Source organism: Clupea harengus, chromosome 8, assembly GCF_900700415.2.
Source record: "Clupea harengus chromosome 8, Ch_v2.0.2, whole genome shotgun sequence".
Taxonomy (NCBI): domain Eukaryota; kingdom Metazoa; phylum Chordata; class Actinopteri; order Clupeiformes; family Clupeidae; genus Clupea; species Clupea harengus.
Genome location: NC_045159.1, coordinates 15,104,446 through 15,119,601, shown reverse-complemented (window position 1 = coordinate 15,119,601; position 15,156 = coordinate 15,104,446). Strand labels below are relative to the sequence as shown.

At 42.7% G+C, this 15,156-nt stretch overlaps 1 protein-coding gene across 1 annotated transcript; it reads left to right on the top strand.

The window, feature by feature from the left end:
- The first annotated feature begins 3,515 nt into the window (after positions 1-3,515).
- LOC105896193 (intelectin-like) lies at positions 3,516-11,250 on the top strand. The gene is made up of 7 exons (XM_031572042.1): positions 3,516-3,627; positions 3,913-4,062; positions 4,202-4,449; positions 8,636-8,794; positions 8,903-9,023; positions 9,197-9,300; positions 10,020-11,250. Exons 1-7 carry the CDS (start codon positions 3,561-3,563, stop codon positions 10,170-10,172), a joined length of 1,002 nt encoding a protein of 333 aa, XP_031427902.1. The 5' UTR covers positions 3,516-3,560; the 3' UTR covers positions 10,173-11,250.
- Positions 11,251-15,156: the final 3,906 nt, after the last annotated feature.

The following is a 15,156-nucleotide window of genomic DNA, read 5'->3' as shown; positions in this document are numbered from 1 at the left end:
ATGCCATACTTTGTGTTTCAAAACACAGTACTTGGTTTCAGAACACAGTGGGGTACTAACTTGTAAACAGAAACAAGGTGCTAAGCATGAATACATCTTCTGAATGCAGACAGTCGTTTGACAGTGTGTGTGTGTGTGTGTGTGTGTGTTTATCAACAGCTGCAAAAAGATTTTATTTTATGTTGGAGAGGGCACTGAACTGGAGCATAAAAGCACAGCCACTGAAATAAACATGTCAAGACCTTAATCAGCAAGATGGGTCTGTCATTTGCACCAATAGGCACAGTCAACTAAACAGGCCCACCTTCAATTAAATAATTCTTGTTTTTTTTATTCATTGTGAACAAATGCTTGTTAGCTGTATACTACGTGTTAAAACTGATGTTGTTTGAGAAATTAAATTTGTAGTCCTTTTTTCTATTTCAAAACACTTTTACAAACTTAACCTCATACATGTTTTCTCCCTTCTTCTTTCTCCCTTCTGCTTTTATGAACAACAACAACAGTAGAAGAACAATACACCATGAAGATTTATTACACGTAAGTTATACTCACCTAAAACCTAGAAGGAAATATCTGTGGCTCAATTAACATTTCCTTCTCAGATAAGCTTTATAGAACCAGACCAGTGGTGGATGTTTTTAAAGATTTCAGTGCCTACATTAATAACCCACGATAACTCTCCCCTGTAAATAAAAGCAACCTGCCTTCCGTAGAATTTGGTTATATTTTATGTCTAGCACAAAATAATTGTATCATGGTTTAGCCGTGTCGTAACACACATATGGTTTAGCCATGTCCTCTAACACACATATGGTTTAGCCATGTCCTCTAACACACATATGGTTTAGCCATGTCCTCTAACACACATATGGTTTAGCCATGTCCTCTAACACACATGTGGTTTAGCCATGTCCTCTTCTTTGCCTAACATGCATAGGTCCAAAACCCATATCATGCTCTGCTCTGTTTGTATACAGTATTTTGTAAGTCTCTTCACAAGTCTTACTATTCGTGTGACACGGAACACTCCTGCTTTGTTGTAATGCTTTCTCATTTGTTCATCTTGTACGCTGTGCTGCATGAGTGATTGCGGCCACTACTTGTTGCTGATAGCCCCTCACTGGCCTGCAAGACCGTACTCCCAGCTCTTGCTCTCACTAGTGGAGCTTCCTATTCGAGATTTACACAGGGTTGGAGTTTTAAAGAAAGATTTCTCAATATTGCATCAGTAGCTTTCGTTCATTCTTTGTGTTTATATAAATATATATTATTCTTTTTCAATACCGTTTTTAGTTCCTAGTTTCACTCCATTCTTGCTCATTCTCTCACTTTATGCAGTGGTCATATTACACATTGCTATGTGGTACATTTCATTTTGTAAACCTAATGGTAGCATATGATGTAGCTTAAAAGACTGGATACAGAGAACAGAATGTACCATCACTATCACTACCACTTAATTATGGATTACCTACTTATAAGGTCAGAATAGTGCATATATATTGGAGGAGAGTCCAGTTTAACCTTCTGGTTGGTTAGGATGTTCTCTTCCTGCTCTTGCCCCAATATTGATGCCATCTGAGGACATAGATACAGTAGATCTGTAGATAGGGACTGGTACCTTCATCTGGAACTGAAAGATTATACTTCAGTTCTGTGAGAATGATTGTGATGGCATTTAATTCAGGATAAGCAGAAATCCAAAACAGTAAAAGTCTCCACAGTATAAGGACACATTAATTCCGAAATATCGCATCGGCCACCATTCATCTGTGGACTCTCATTATTTACTTAGGACTGGATTAACTACATTAGCTCCACTGACTACTGTGAACCCTCAAATACATCAGTTTTTCTCATCAATCATGCATTATTTAATTTCAGATGGTCTGTATTACCTCACCACCTCCAATGGTCTAGTGTACCAGAGCTACTGTGACATGACCACAGCTGGTGGTGGATGGACACTGGTAGCCAGTGTGCATGAGAACAACATGTATGGGAAATGCACTGTGGGGGACCGGTGGTCAAGCGAGCAGGGAAGCAATCCCAACCGCCCTGATGGAGAGGGGACATGGGCCAACATGAACACCTTTGGGAATTTTGCATGTTCTCATCATACATTCTCAGAATACTAGATAGTCTCTGCAGAAAAGTTTCAGGAAATTCAGCTGTTATCACCTATTCCCGTAAACATCTATAAAATCAGCCTTATCTGAGGAGGAAACGGCCTCTGCTTTTATGTTGGAAAGTCCTAAGATGAAGCATAAAAACAGACCCAGCTTGCTGATTTAAGGTCTTGACATGTTTATTTCAGTTGCTGCCATTGGCACCAACAGGCCCAGTCAACAACACAGGCCCACCTTCAAACACTTTTACAAACTTAACCTCATACATGTTTTCTCCCTTCTTCTTTCTCCATTCTGCTTTTATGAACAACAACAGTAGAAAAACAATAAACCATGAAGATTTATTACACGTAAGTTATGCTCACCTAAAACCTAGAAGGAAATATCTGTGGCTCAATTCATATTTCTTTCTCAGATAAGCTTTATGGCATCAGGCTAGTGATGGTTGTTTTTAAAGATTTCAGTGGCTACATTAATAACCCACGGTAACTCTCCGCTGTAAATAAAAGCAAAAAACTTCATTAACATGCCTTCCGTAGAATTTGGTTGTATTTGATGTCTAGCACAAAATAATTGTATCATGGTTTAGCCGTGTCGTAACACACATATGGTTTAGCCATGTCCTCTAACACACATGTGGTTTAGCCATGTCCTCTAAAACACATGTGGTTTAGCCATGTCCTCTCCTTTGCCTAACATGCATAGGTCCAAAACCCATATCATGCTCTGCTCTGTCTGTATACAGTATTCACAGTATTATGTAGTTCTCTTCACAAGTCTTACTATATGTCACACAGAACACTCCTGCTTTGTTGTAATGCTTTGAAGTAGAGGCAAATGGACACCCAAGCTCAACCTGGTTTTTCAGCTAGCAGAAAGTCACCCCAACCAAAGACACAACACAAACACATTAAGGTTTATCTGGGTGCCAGTGCGTGTTGTGTTAGTAAAATTTTGCATGTTGAATGTAGTGTAGTTGCCCGGGGCTATGGGGTAATAAACCTGTATCCTGATCGCAATGTGAAAGAGCCAGGCTTGTTCATCTGGATCTACTGGGGACACAACAGGCACACTTTCAATGGCCTGGGCAAGACATCCCACTCCTGACACACATGTAGTGAGGGCACTCCATCACATGTAGTAAAAATCAAATTTAACGAAGGAGACAAAAATGAATAAGATAACCATTGCATATGAATGGATTTGTGTGTTGTGTTTGTGTGTGTGTTTGTTGTGTTTGTGTGTGTGTGTGTGTGGGGGGGGGGGGGGTGTTTATTACTTCCTTATGATTACTTACTTGTTTTGAGTCATTTATGGCTAACCACAGAGTATAAAACCAGCCTCAAGTCAAAATCTTACTTCATAGTTCTTCATTGTGCCTTTGCTCTGCTAACCTTTGACACATTGCAGCACACAACACTGTCAAACATGTTGCGAGGTCTTCTCCTGGTGACATGGCTTACACTGTCATCACAACCCATTGAGTGTCGACCAGGTAAGATTCCTAGAAATCGTATTGTAGCAATATTTCCAATAAATAGCAGTTGGACAGTTTTTGATATTTACAATAAAAAACAGCTTGTTGGGCTCACTGTATTAGGAACTGGGACATACCATCTCTTTTTCTGCTGATGTGTCATTCTGTGTCAAATGACAGCTGGGTTTTGGTTTGTTCCACCTTATGTAAATAATCCTGCACACAGATTGGTGAAATATAACATCATTACTGAACACAGAATGCTAACTGTCAAGGATCTTGTCCTTTCTATTTTGGCACAAGGTGCTTTCCCTGTTCTTCAGAATTCAAATTCCAGTGGTATCAGTATCAGCAATAGGAACACAAATCACGAACTGCAGAAAATTCAGAGCAAGTTTGGTTTTGTTGGACGTAGCTGCAGAGATATTCTACAGAAATATGGTGTTCAAGAAGGTGAGCCCTTGATTATTGTGTTATCAATAAAAAATACCCTTCCTGCATCATTCAGTGTGCACCTGCATATGGTATGAGGTATTTAAATGTGAACGGGCATTTGGTGTTTTTTTATTGAGCATGTGTTTATTTATTTCAGATGGTCTGTATTACCTCACCACCTCCAATGGTCTAGTGTACCAGAGCTACTGTGACATGACCACAGCTGGTGGTGGATGGACACTGGTAGCCAGTGTGCATGAGAACAACATGTATGGGAAATGCACTGTGGGGGACCGGTGGTCAAGCGAGCAGGGAAGCAATCCCAACCGCCCTGATGGAGAGGGGACATGGGCCAACATGAACACCTTTGGGAGTCCAGAAGGTGCGACCTCTGATGACTACAAGGTAAAATGAATGGGAACCTCTAGTCACTTGCATTCAATATATCTGAGACTTACTGAGAATTTAAGAGAGTAAATAGCGATGATGAGTTTCTATGGGTTTATGAGAAGTTATTGTAAAAACACAGTACACAAGAAGCAATGGTATACAAATGATCTTGACACAGAGTGTGGAGTGGCTTAATCATTCTTAGCAGAGATATGATATACATAAAAACTTAACCTTGAATGGAACATTGCTTTTGCAATGGTTGACAGCAGGGAGTACGAGTTACCCGCAATATGGAACAATGTCCATACCGTGCAGAAACTTGTCTAAAACAGCTAATTCTAAGATCAAAACAAGTGGTGACACAATGGTAAAACTGGACAAACATTTTACTTGATCTCATTATCTTGATCGTATTAACTTAATCTCAGTATGCAACAATTTGGGACTTTTTGAGGAATGTTTTTATAGGCAACTAGATTTGGTCTAGTCAAAGTCATATTAGCAAAGTATGGTCATGTAAAGGGCAAATAGACACACCTGTCTTTCCCAGTCGCGACCCTGTCTAAGCACTATGTAGTTCTGTCATACCACCCCACCTAGAGCCACAAACCTTATATTCCGCATCAGCCATGCCGGGCTTCATCAGGCCAAGTTTCATGTGGATCCGTGAAGTTTAAGCATATGAAAACACTAGGAATAACCTAGACATTGTTTATTAAGGATCCCCATTAGTCTACACCATGGTGGAGACTATTCTTCCTGGGGTCCAGGCAAAAATATTACAATACAATATAAATACATAAATACATAAAATGCAGTACAGCATGATCAATTATCACAAAAACACAGACTTAAAAAACAACATTAAAAGTAAAATAATACCTAAAATCCCTTAAATACCTAAAATAGTAATCTAATCTACTATAATTTCTTTTCTAATTATAGCTGCCTTGAGTTCCTTTTTGAAATCCCATTCATTTCTTGTTAGAGTCACATATGAGGGGAGCACATTCCAGTATGCAATGGCTCTGTACATTATTGTTTTCTTAAGTGCATTGGTTCTGGGGAGAGGAAAAGTAAAGTGACCACTTAGTGCCTGTCTAGTATTATAACCATGTCTCTCATTTGCAGGTGATAGCTGTAAAGACAAACTGACAGGTTTCTGTGAGGAATACACATTATTTAAAAACAGAATAAGGCTACATGCCAGTCTTTCATCCACCCTCATCCATGACAGCCTGGCATGCATAACATCCACACTAGTCCTAACAGAGCAGTGAAGTGCTAGTCTTGCCGCTCTGTTCTGAGCAAGCTGAAGTTTACTGAGTTCTTGCTTTGATGCACTAGACCAAATAACAGGACAGTAGTCCAGATTTGACAGAACTAGAGATTGTATGACTAGTCTAATTGTTGTGTTAGTTAGCATATGAGCACTCCTTCTAATGGCATAGATACCATTAATCATTCTCACCACTGTATTATTAATCTGAGTGGACCATGACAGTGTTTCGTCAATAGTGACACCCAACAGTTTGACTTCTTTAACCTGTTCCATAGCAGCACCCTTTAAAGAGAGGCTTAATTCAGTGTTGAGCAACAACAGGCACTTTTATTCATGGAGCTCCGGGGCACATTCATACACACTGTGTTAATTTTGGGCAGCAGTATTTTGTATTGAAATATGTTGAGATTAGATCTGCAAATGTTGTTGATTTGGACATTAGGCTAACTTTGCATAGGCTAACTTTAAATGCACAGTGATCTGTGTTTGTGAGTTTGTGCACCTCCTCCAGTATTTTCATACCTTCATCCTTCATACTTTCATCCCTGAAAACCACTTAATTAACACAAGACCACAATTAGCCAATGTAAAAAAAATACAATGTCTACTTTTTAAAAAGGTTATTCAGAGCTTGTTTGTTGCTAAGCATGCTAGCTATAGGCCTCCATACATTGATAAGTTTGCAACAACGCCACTCAATGCTGGAAGGTGTACTCATGTCATCGCCTGCGGATGTTGGGGGTGGGATGAGCAGTGGCTCATTCTCATTTAAAGGAACAGGCACTCAAACAAGCCGCTTTGAGCAAGGCTGTTTTAGACAGGGTGCGAAGGCAAAATTCTCAGCGACCTAGACTAGCAAAAAGCCAACTTCCTGTTGCAGGCAAGCATACACAGACTCATAATATTTTAAGCAGTTTGAAGGCTCAACAGCGGTTGAGTGGAGTCTATATCCTTATCTCATCTCAGCACTTCTGAGTGTGTGCTCTACCATTTCCAGATATGTGCTCAGGGCTCTCAAGTGTCACGCATTGAGCGTGACAGTCACTCATTTCGGTCTTTAGTCACGCACTCCCGCCACACATCGTATTTCTCACGCTGAAAAAAAACTCTAGGCTATTTAATGTGCTGCAGCGCGCAAACATGACCTGGCCGCGCTGCCCTCACCATGGAGGAATCAAGCAAGTCTTCCCGAATCCCCTGTTCTGCCGTGAGGTGCCACTTATCAGCCAATAATAAAAAAAAATGGGCTACACTATAGCCAATCCGAAAAATACATCTGTTGTATCTGGGTAAGATTTAATCCAGCAACCAATGAAAATAAAGCATCCTGGAATTGCGCGCGATTGATCTTTCGAAAGTTTCGTTTACCTGAGGAAACTACTGGAGCTCCGAGCATCAGTCTTCTACAGAGAGTAAGTCGTCTCCTGTTTTAATGTTACAACAAATTCACAATGGTTTGACACAAGCAATGACAACTTGACTGCAGTTAGAGAATATTTCCGAGATGATTAGCATCAGTTTTTAATGAGTGTTTGTAGCCAACACAGTTTGCCTTTTCACTATAGCTTTGACTCCGTACTTCGTTAATAGGCTATAATAAATTCGAGCAGGCCTATTAAAAATATATATAGCCTATAATTCGAACGAATATTAGGCAGCCCTTAATATTCAATTATGTTATGGGCATTATTTTTTGTAAATGTGTTTGCTTGAACATTCTATTCAGATTCCGAGGCTTCTTCACGCCTGGTGAAGTTGTGAATCGCGAGCTCATTAGGCATACTAGCATGTTATAAATATCCTGGCCATGGATGCATTAATCATTGCATCTGTCTTTCAAAGATGTCAGGTAAAAAACAAATAAGCATCCTGTCCTTCGCCCAAAGGGGAAAGCCCCCTAAAAAGGCCAGATTAGGCCCAGAGAAGGTCGTAAACACATTAGAGGAGGAGATGGTGGAAGAGACAGTGCAGGTGGAGGAGGAGGAGACAGTGCAGGTGGAGGAGACGGTGCAGGTGGAGGAGGAGGAGACGGTGGAAGAAACAGTGGAGGAGATGGCTAGAACAAAAGGGAGAAAAGTCCCAGGAGCAGCCCTACAAGACCTCTTTTAATAGTGAATAGACCTCTAAATGGCCATGTATTACTGTAGGAAGCACCAGCTCATATTACTGGTGCTCTATCTGCGCCAAGAGACCTCCTGTGCCCATCCAGGTGTGCGGGATGTGACAAGGCACATAGTAAGGGGCATCAGGCCAAACAGCAGGCACTGAAGTCAACCAGCACAATTAATACATCCAATTCTATGACTATGGCATATATAATGGGAACCAATACCCTGTGGGCATACGGCAGGGGCGGGGCAGGTGGGCTGGGGCGTCGCCGGGGGGGGGGGGGGGGGGGGTGAGTGGGATATGTCACTCTTGCCTGTCTTCAAAACTTGAGAGCCCTGTGTGCTATCATGCTGTAGCGTTGCAGCGCTGGTGAGTGAGTTCTGTGTTTGGATGTTGGAGGTATACTGAGATTTGAGCCAGTTTGGATGATGGATTCTCACCTTCAGCTTCAGTGACTCTAATCCGAAACACTTTTGTAAAATTCAGTAATGGAAAAAGCAGGGAGGTGTGTAATTTGATTGGCTGTTGAGCCCAAATATCAACAACCTTACACCAGAATCACAGACACCACCTTTAATCTTTCAAAGACTGAAATCCTGGTATTCCCATTCGTGTTGCTTCACTCTACAATATTCAGAAGAACAGACTCTCTAACCCAAGTTCTTTTTTTCAAATATGTTCTGTATGTTGCTTTGGGAAGTGTTAAATACTTTAAGAAGCTAGCTAAATACTTTAAGTTATACTCAAACGTCTAAATGACCCCAGTTACCCACAGAATAGAATGATTGATGATCTTCTCCTTCACAGAATCCTGGCTATTATGACATCGTAGCGGAAGATGTGTCTGTTTGGCATGTTCCTAACAACGTTCCACTAAATCACTGGACCATTGCTCCCATCCTGCGATACCACACAGTGACAAGGTTTCTTACACTCAATGGAGGAAACCTCTACCACCTCTTCAGGGTGCATACAACTCCAAAGATCATATGTTCACATACATTCATGTGCTTACAGACAAACAGATGCTTTATCTTAATGCTTAAACTCTCTTTCATCAATTGTGATTAATAGCGTTACCCGGTGAGGTATAACATTGGAGCATGTGGCACCAACAATGGACCGTCTACTCCTGTGGTGTATGATTATGGAAATGCTGAGACCACAAAAAACCTTTATGGGCCAAATCTGAGAAGTAAGAAAATGGAAAATATTTGAAGTGATTAAAATTCTGAATGGAAAAATATAGTCTCTAGTAGTAGAAAATAACTTGAAATACAGTATACTCATGTGTACTTATTTATCTATAAACACATTAAGACATATACACTGGACCCAAATGATTCATTCAGATGCTTGTTTTCACAGACGAATTCATTCCTGGCTTCGTCACATTCAGGGTGTTTAATTATGAGAGGGCAGCAATGGCCATGTGTTCTGGAATCAGACCTACTGGTTGCAACACTGAACACGTAAGAATGACCTCAACACAACTTCCTTGTTGATTTAAAAAACAATTCGTGTCTCCTAAAAAGACATTTACCTCGTAAATCATGATCTCACTTAAGCTGACCATTGTAAATCAGTAAACCACAAACATGACATGGTGGCTTTACTTTTACCTTTTACATTCATTACTCAGTTTTCCAAACCTCCTCCGATGAGGTTCATAGTGCCAGATTAACAGTGGCAGTACTATTAATAAGCATCTGTGTTACATGATGCACATAATCAACACTGTGAGGGTAGAAGTTCTCAGTTAGAAGACCTCCCCTCACTAACGTTATATCACAGATATATTAAGTATCTGTATATGCAATTTGAATATGGCAGCAATCCTGATGCAAAACTTCTCTGCTGTTTGAAATGATTAAGGTCTCCTACAAAGATGTTCACTGACTTTACTCACTCACAAAAAAAACACTGCTGAATATCACCAGTGTGAGATGACCATAGATGTGGTCAAATTTTTAGTTTGTTTTGTCATTTCAATTTAGTGTCACTCTCTGTTATAATAACTTTGTGTTAATTATTAATTATTATATGTCTTTCAAGGTGGTGGTTCATAGGGCAAACGTATGCTTACAAGACTGGCTTCCCCTTTACAACCCGCAACAGCTATAATATGCATCTGGCTTTGTAACCTACCACATTTGAGTTTAATATAAGTAGCCTTTGTTTTATTTTACAGTATTGCATTGGTGGCGGGGGACACTTCCCTTTGCATGAAGGCCGTGTGTGTGGTGACTTCACTGGCTTTGACTGGAATGGTTATGGAACACATGTGGAGTGGAGTGCATCCAGAGACTTAACTGAAGCTGCTGTTATGATCTTCTACCGCTGAGTCAAGAATGAGGGTCCACAGATGAACTGTGGCCGGTTCGATATTTGGAAATGCTTATAATGGAAATAGATATTTTGATTTCCTAACTGTTCTGCATTAAATAGTATCACATAGATGGTGAAAATACACACATTCTCTGTTGAATATTGATATTGATATTTGGTTGATATTTACCCCTTTCCTTCTGAGTATTTTCTTGCTTAGGTCTACTTAAGGTTAAGGGTTGGTCCCCTGCCAAATAACCCCCTGTTGAGCATCAGTGCTTTCATCTGTTATTTACCTGCTGTAAAATGTGTAACACTTGTGCTTAATTAGATTCATCTGTTGTCAGTGCTATACTAAAAGGATCAAAAATATGATGTAAGAGGAAATGTAAGACGAAAAAGTCAGGAGCAAGTTATTCATTTGAACACTTATATATATACATAGACATACACATACCTCCGACTTTTATGAGAATACCAGCAACTATTACATGTATCAGAAGAGAGGGGTGGTGGTGGGGGGCAGGGCAGGGCACATTATAATACCGTGGTTGTAGAGTGTGGCTTAGAGATTTCATCAGATTCTGTCAGGATTGTGCTCTGTCTTTGTTTTGTGCTTCCTTGTTCCCGCCATGTGCTTTCCCGTGTTTGTTTGTTTATGCCATGTGCTTCTTTGTTGTTATCCTGAGCTCCGCCCCCACCTGCCTTCTGCCACGCCCTGTTTTTTTCCGTCACCGTCTACCACACCTGCTTTGTTAATTAGCCTGGTTGTTTGCCTGAATAGTTTCTCCTGCGTCTTGTATATTCCCCTTGTTTAGTTCACCTATGTCTTATTATCTGGTTCCCCCTTTGGCATTTAAGTTCAGTCTGTCTTGTGTTTTTTTTGTTGGTTCGTAAGTCTAAAGTCTGATGAGAGATTCTGAGTCCTGTTGATCTGTTAATGCCCGTATTCCTTCTCTGCCTTGCTGCTGTGTTTTGATGTTTTTTGCTCTGCCCGGGTTTGATTCCTAGTTGGGATCTGATGTTTTTTGGAGCTCTTAGTTTTGATCTTCTGTGCTCTCCCATTTTTGTAAATAAATCCTGAATTGTCTTTGCATCTGGTCTGCGATTGGGTCCTTTCCTGCCATACCCTAACAAGATTTTGTATGAGGAAAGTACTCCTTCTTTGTGTTCTTAGGCGGGGTGTCTGTGTATATCTCATTGGACATTACTGGTTACCCAGTCACCAATGTGTATGTAGGGGAGTTACTAGAATCAGAAGAAATTTGGGTTACTTTAGGGAACAAATGTTAGCCATTAACACATAACTAATTGGTGTTTGTATTACTGCCCAATAAAGTCTGCATTAAATCACCATTCATTATTTATTAGGCCAGTATTCATCAGTTTCTTTTTTTTATTGAGTAGGTCATTTATTCTTGGTACATCCTTAAGAACCAATTAGTTGGTCTCTTAACCTATTGTAAAGGAGTGTGCCCGAGCGGTTGGTTGGTCAGACTTCAGGGATGGATGACAGGCACAACAGTACTTCCAAAAAAAGGTTTTCTTTACATTTTCTTCCAGTAGGTTAAAACAGACAATACAAACGAACAACCAAAACACTGAATGTAAAATAAAACAAACACTGGGACAATGCCCAAGCTAGCTCCTTGGTTTAACGCAACCATCCACTTAGGTCTGCTCACGTCAGCAACCTCTCTCGAACTGAGCTGTGCGGCACGTATTTAAACAGGTGGCCGTTACCATTAACACGCATCAATCAATGAACCGTTGCACACAGTATTATCTCCTTACATGCATACCGACATAACCAAGTACATATATACGTGCATGTTATCGTACTAACTTTGCCATTACACACTTTACCAAGAAGTTATTTAAACACACTAGAAACACCCCTGCCTCAATGAGCGCATCCCTAGCGGCGCGCTTAACAAACACAGATAATCATGCCAAGCCCTGCATCCCCGTTTGCTTCCCACGTTCCCGGAAGACACAGGCAACCGGTAAGTACGCAGCTAAACATCTCGTCTAATTGATCATTGCACACAGAGACCCCATGCAGGGTTAAATCACCCATAGCATTATACCTACGCACACCACACAGTATAATCACATAACACAACGTTCATATTTATGTCCATCAGAACGTCTTGTATAATCCGTGATCAGGAACCCACCGCTTTACGTGACAGTCGCCATGCGCTCTCTCACATTACCCCCCCCTCAAGAGTGGACGTCCTCGTGCACTCGAGACAGGTAGTCCGCTACAACGTTGTCTGGGCCCGCCCGATATTTCACCGTAAACCTAAATGGCTGTAATGCCAAATACCATCTAGTGACTCTGGAGTTCGTGTCCTTCATTTTGTCCAGCCACTGCAGGGCCCGATGGTCTGTCTCCAGAACAAAGTCTTTCTCCATCAGATAATATTTTAAAGAGTCTACCGCCCATTTAAGGGCAAGGCACTCCTTCTCCACGGTCGAGTGCCTCGTCTCCCTGGGAAACAACTTCCTGCTTAGGTACACCACAGGCCTTTGCTCCCCGGGTGGCCCTTGCAGCAAGACTGCCCCCAGCCCTACTCCAGACGCGACCGTCTGAACCAGGAAGGGCTGAGAGAAGTCAGGACTCTGTAGAATAGGATCCTTGGTCAAACAAGTCCGTAAATCCTCAAAGGCCTTGGAGCATTGGTCACTCCAAACCACTCTGACAGGTGCCGCCTTGCGTGTGAGGTCAATCAGGGGCCCCGCCCTTGTGGAGAAGTGTGGGACGAACCGCCTATACCAACCAATCACGCCCAGGAAGGAATGCACTTGGCGTTTGGTGGTCGGCACAGGGCTCTCCAGGATGGCGCTGATTTTCCCCACCTGAGGTTTGATGGCCCCGCCCCCAATGACGTAGCCCAGGTACTGCACCTCTTGCTGGGCCACCGCACACTTTTGAGGGTTGATGGTCAATCCTGCCTCCTTCAGCCGCCACAGCACGTCCTTCACCTGGACCAGGTGCTCCTCCCATGACCGGCTGAAGATGACGACATCATCGATGTATGCTGAGGAGTAGGACTCCGCCCCCTCCAACACCTGGTCCATGAGGCGCTGAAACGTTGCTGGTGCCCCCTGCAGGCCAAAGGGCATATAACAGAAATGGTAAAAGCCAAATGGCGTTCTAAAAGCTGTCAACCCTTTACACTCCTCTGCCATGGGCACTTGCCAGTACCCTTTGCTAAGGTCCAGTGTTGTCAGGTACCTGGCACTGCCCAGGCGGTCAATCAAAGTGTCTATTCTCGGCATTGGATATGGATCAACAGACGAAATGGCGTTTACCTTTCTGAAGTCCATACAAAACCTCAAGGTCCCATCTTTCTTTGGCACTAGCACCACAGGACTTGACCACTCACTGTTGGATGGTTCAATGATGCCCATCTTCCGCATGGCATCAATCTCCTCTTTAATCTTTGGGAGCAGCTGGGCTGGCATCCGGTAACAGGGGAGCCGAATTGGACCCGGTGACTTCAGCCCAATGCGGTGCTTGACCAGTGGTGTCTTGCCAGGAATGCCACTGAACACCCCCTCTGGAACACATGCCCTCAGCTCCTGCTGCTGGGCCTTGGAAAGGTGGTCCAGGTTGATCTCTGCCTTTTCTTCTGCTTGCTCGGGAAGTACTGCTCTTCAACCTCTTCCTCCTCCCCCACAGCCCTGGCAAAGAAGTGCTGCTCCACGGGTCTCTCCCTCTCATGCCATTGTCTAAGCATGTTGATATGGAAAGTCTGGCTTGGTTTCTTCTTGTCTGGCGTGCTGATTTCATATGTGACCTTGCCTGCCCGCCGCTGTACTAGGTAAGGCCCCTGCCACTTTGCGAGAAGGCTGCTTTCTGACGTGGGTAGCAACACCAATACTTGCTGGCCTGGCTGTAGGGATCTGTCTCTGGCTGTGGCATCATACCACTTCCGCTGCTTGGCTTGAGCTGACTGCATATTCTCCTGCACCAGCTCAGTCAGGCGTTGCATGTGGTCACGCATCTTCAGGACGTACGTCAGGACGTTCATCTTCTGTTCTGGCTCCTCCCCCTCCCAGGCCTCCTTCAAGACGTCGAGGGGACCCCTCAAATTCCGGCCATACAGAAGTTGAAATGGAGAGAAGCCAGTGGACGCCTGTGGGACTTCCCTGTAGGCAAATAAGAGGTAAGGCAGCCAATCATCCCAGTCAGACCCCGAGTCTGACACGAACTTGCGGAGCATGCTTTTCAAGGTCTTGTTGAATCTTTCGACAAGCCCATCAGTCTGAGGCTGGTATGGTGTGGTCTTAATGCCCTTGACTCCTAGGTACTTATACACTTGCTTAAGAAGTTTCGAAGTAAAATTTGTTCCTTGATCAGTCAGCACTTCTCTAGGAATCCCCACCCGTGAGACCAGCTGAAGAAAAGCATTAGCTACCTGCCTCGCCTTGATGTTGCGTAGAGGGAACGCTTCTGGGTACCTAGTCGCATAATCTGAAATGACCAGAATGTACCTATTGCCTTTGCTACTGCGTTCTAATGGGCCCACTATATCCATTGCCATTCTACTGAAAGGCACATCTATTATAGGCATGGTGACTAATGGCACTCTATCCCCTTTCCTGCCTGGGGCAGTTAACTGACAGGCTTCACAGGATTTACAGAACTGAACTAGCTCTGCATACATCTTAGGCCAATAGAAACGGTCAACTACTCGGTCCCATGTTTTATTCTGGCCTAAATGCCCTCCCCATGCACTAGCATGTGCTAGCTCCAGAACTATGGCTCTGAGAGGACCTGGTACAACCAGCTGCTCTCCATCCTCCCCATGACGGTACAATATTCCTCCCTTTAGCTTAAACTTGGGGCCTGTAGCATCCCCATGCTCATCTTCAGCTAAATCTGTGTAAAATGGTTTAAGGGACTGTCATGCCCGGCTCACAGGCATGCCAAATAAAAGAGTCACACAGGATTTAACGCCAAACAGTATGCTTTTATTTAGCGACTA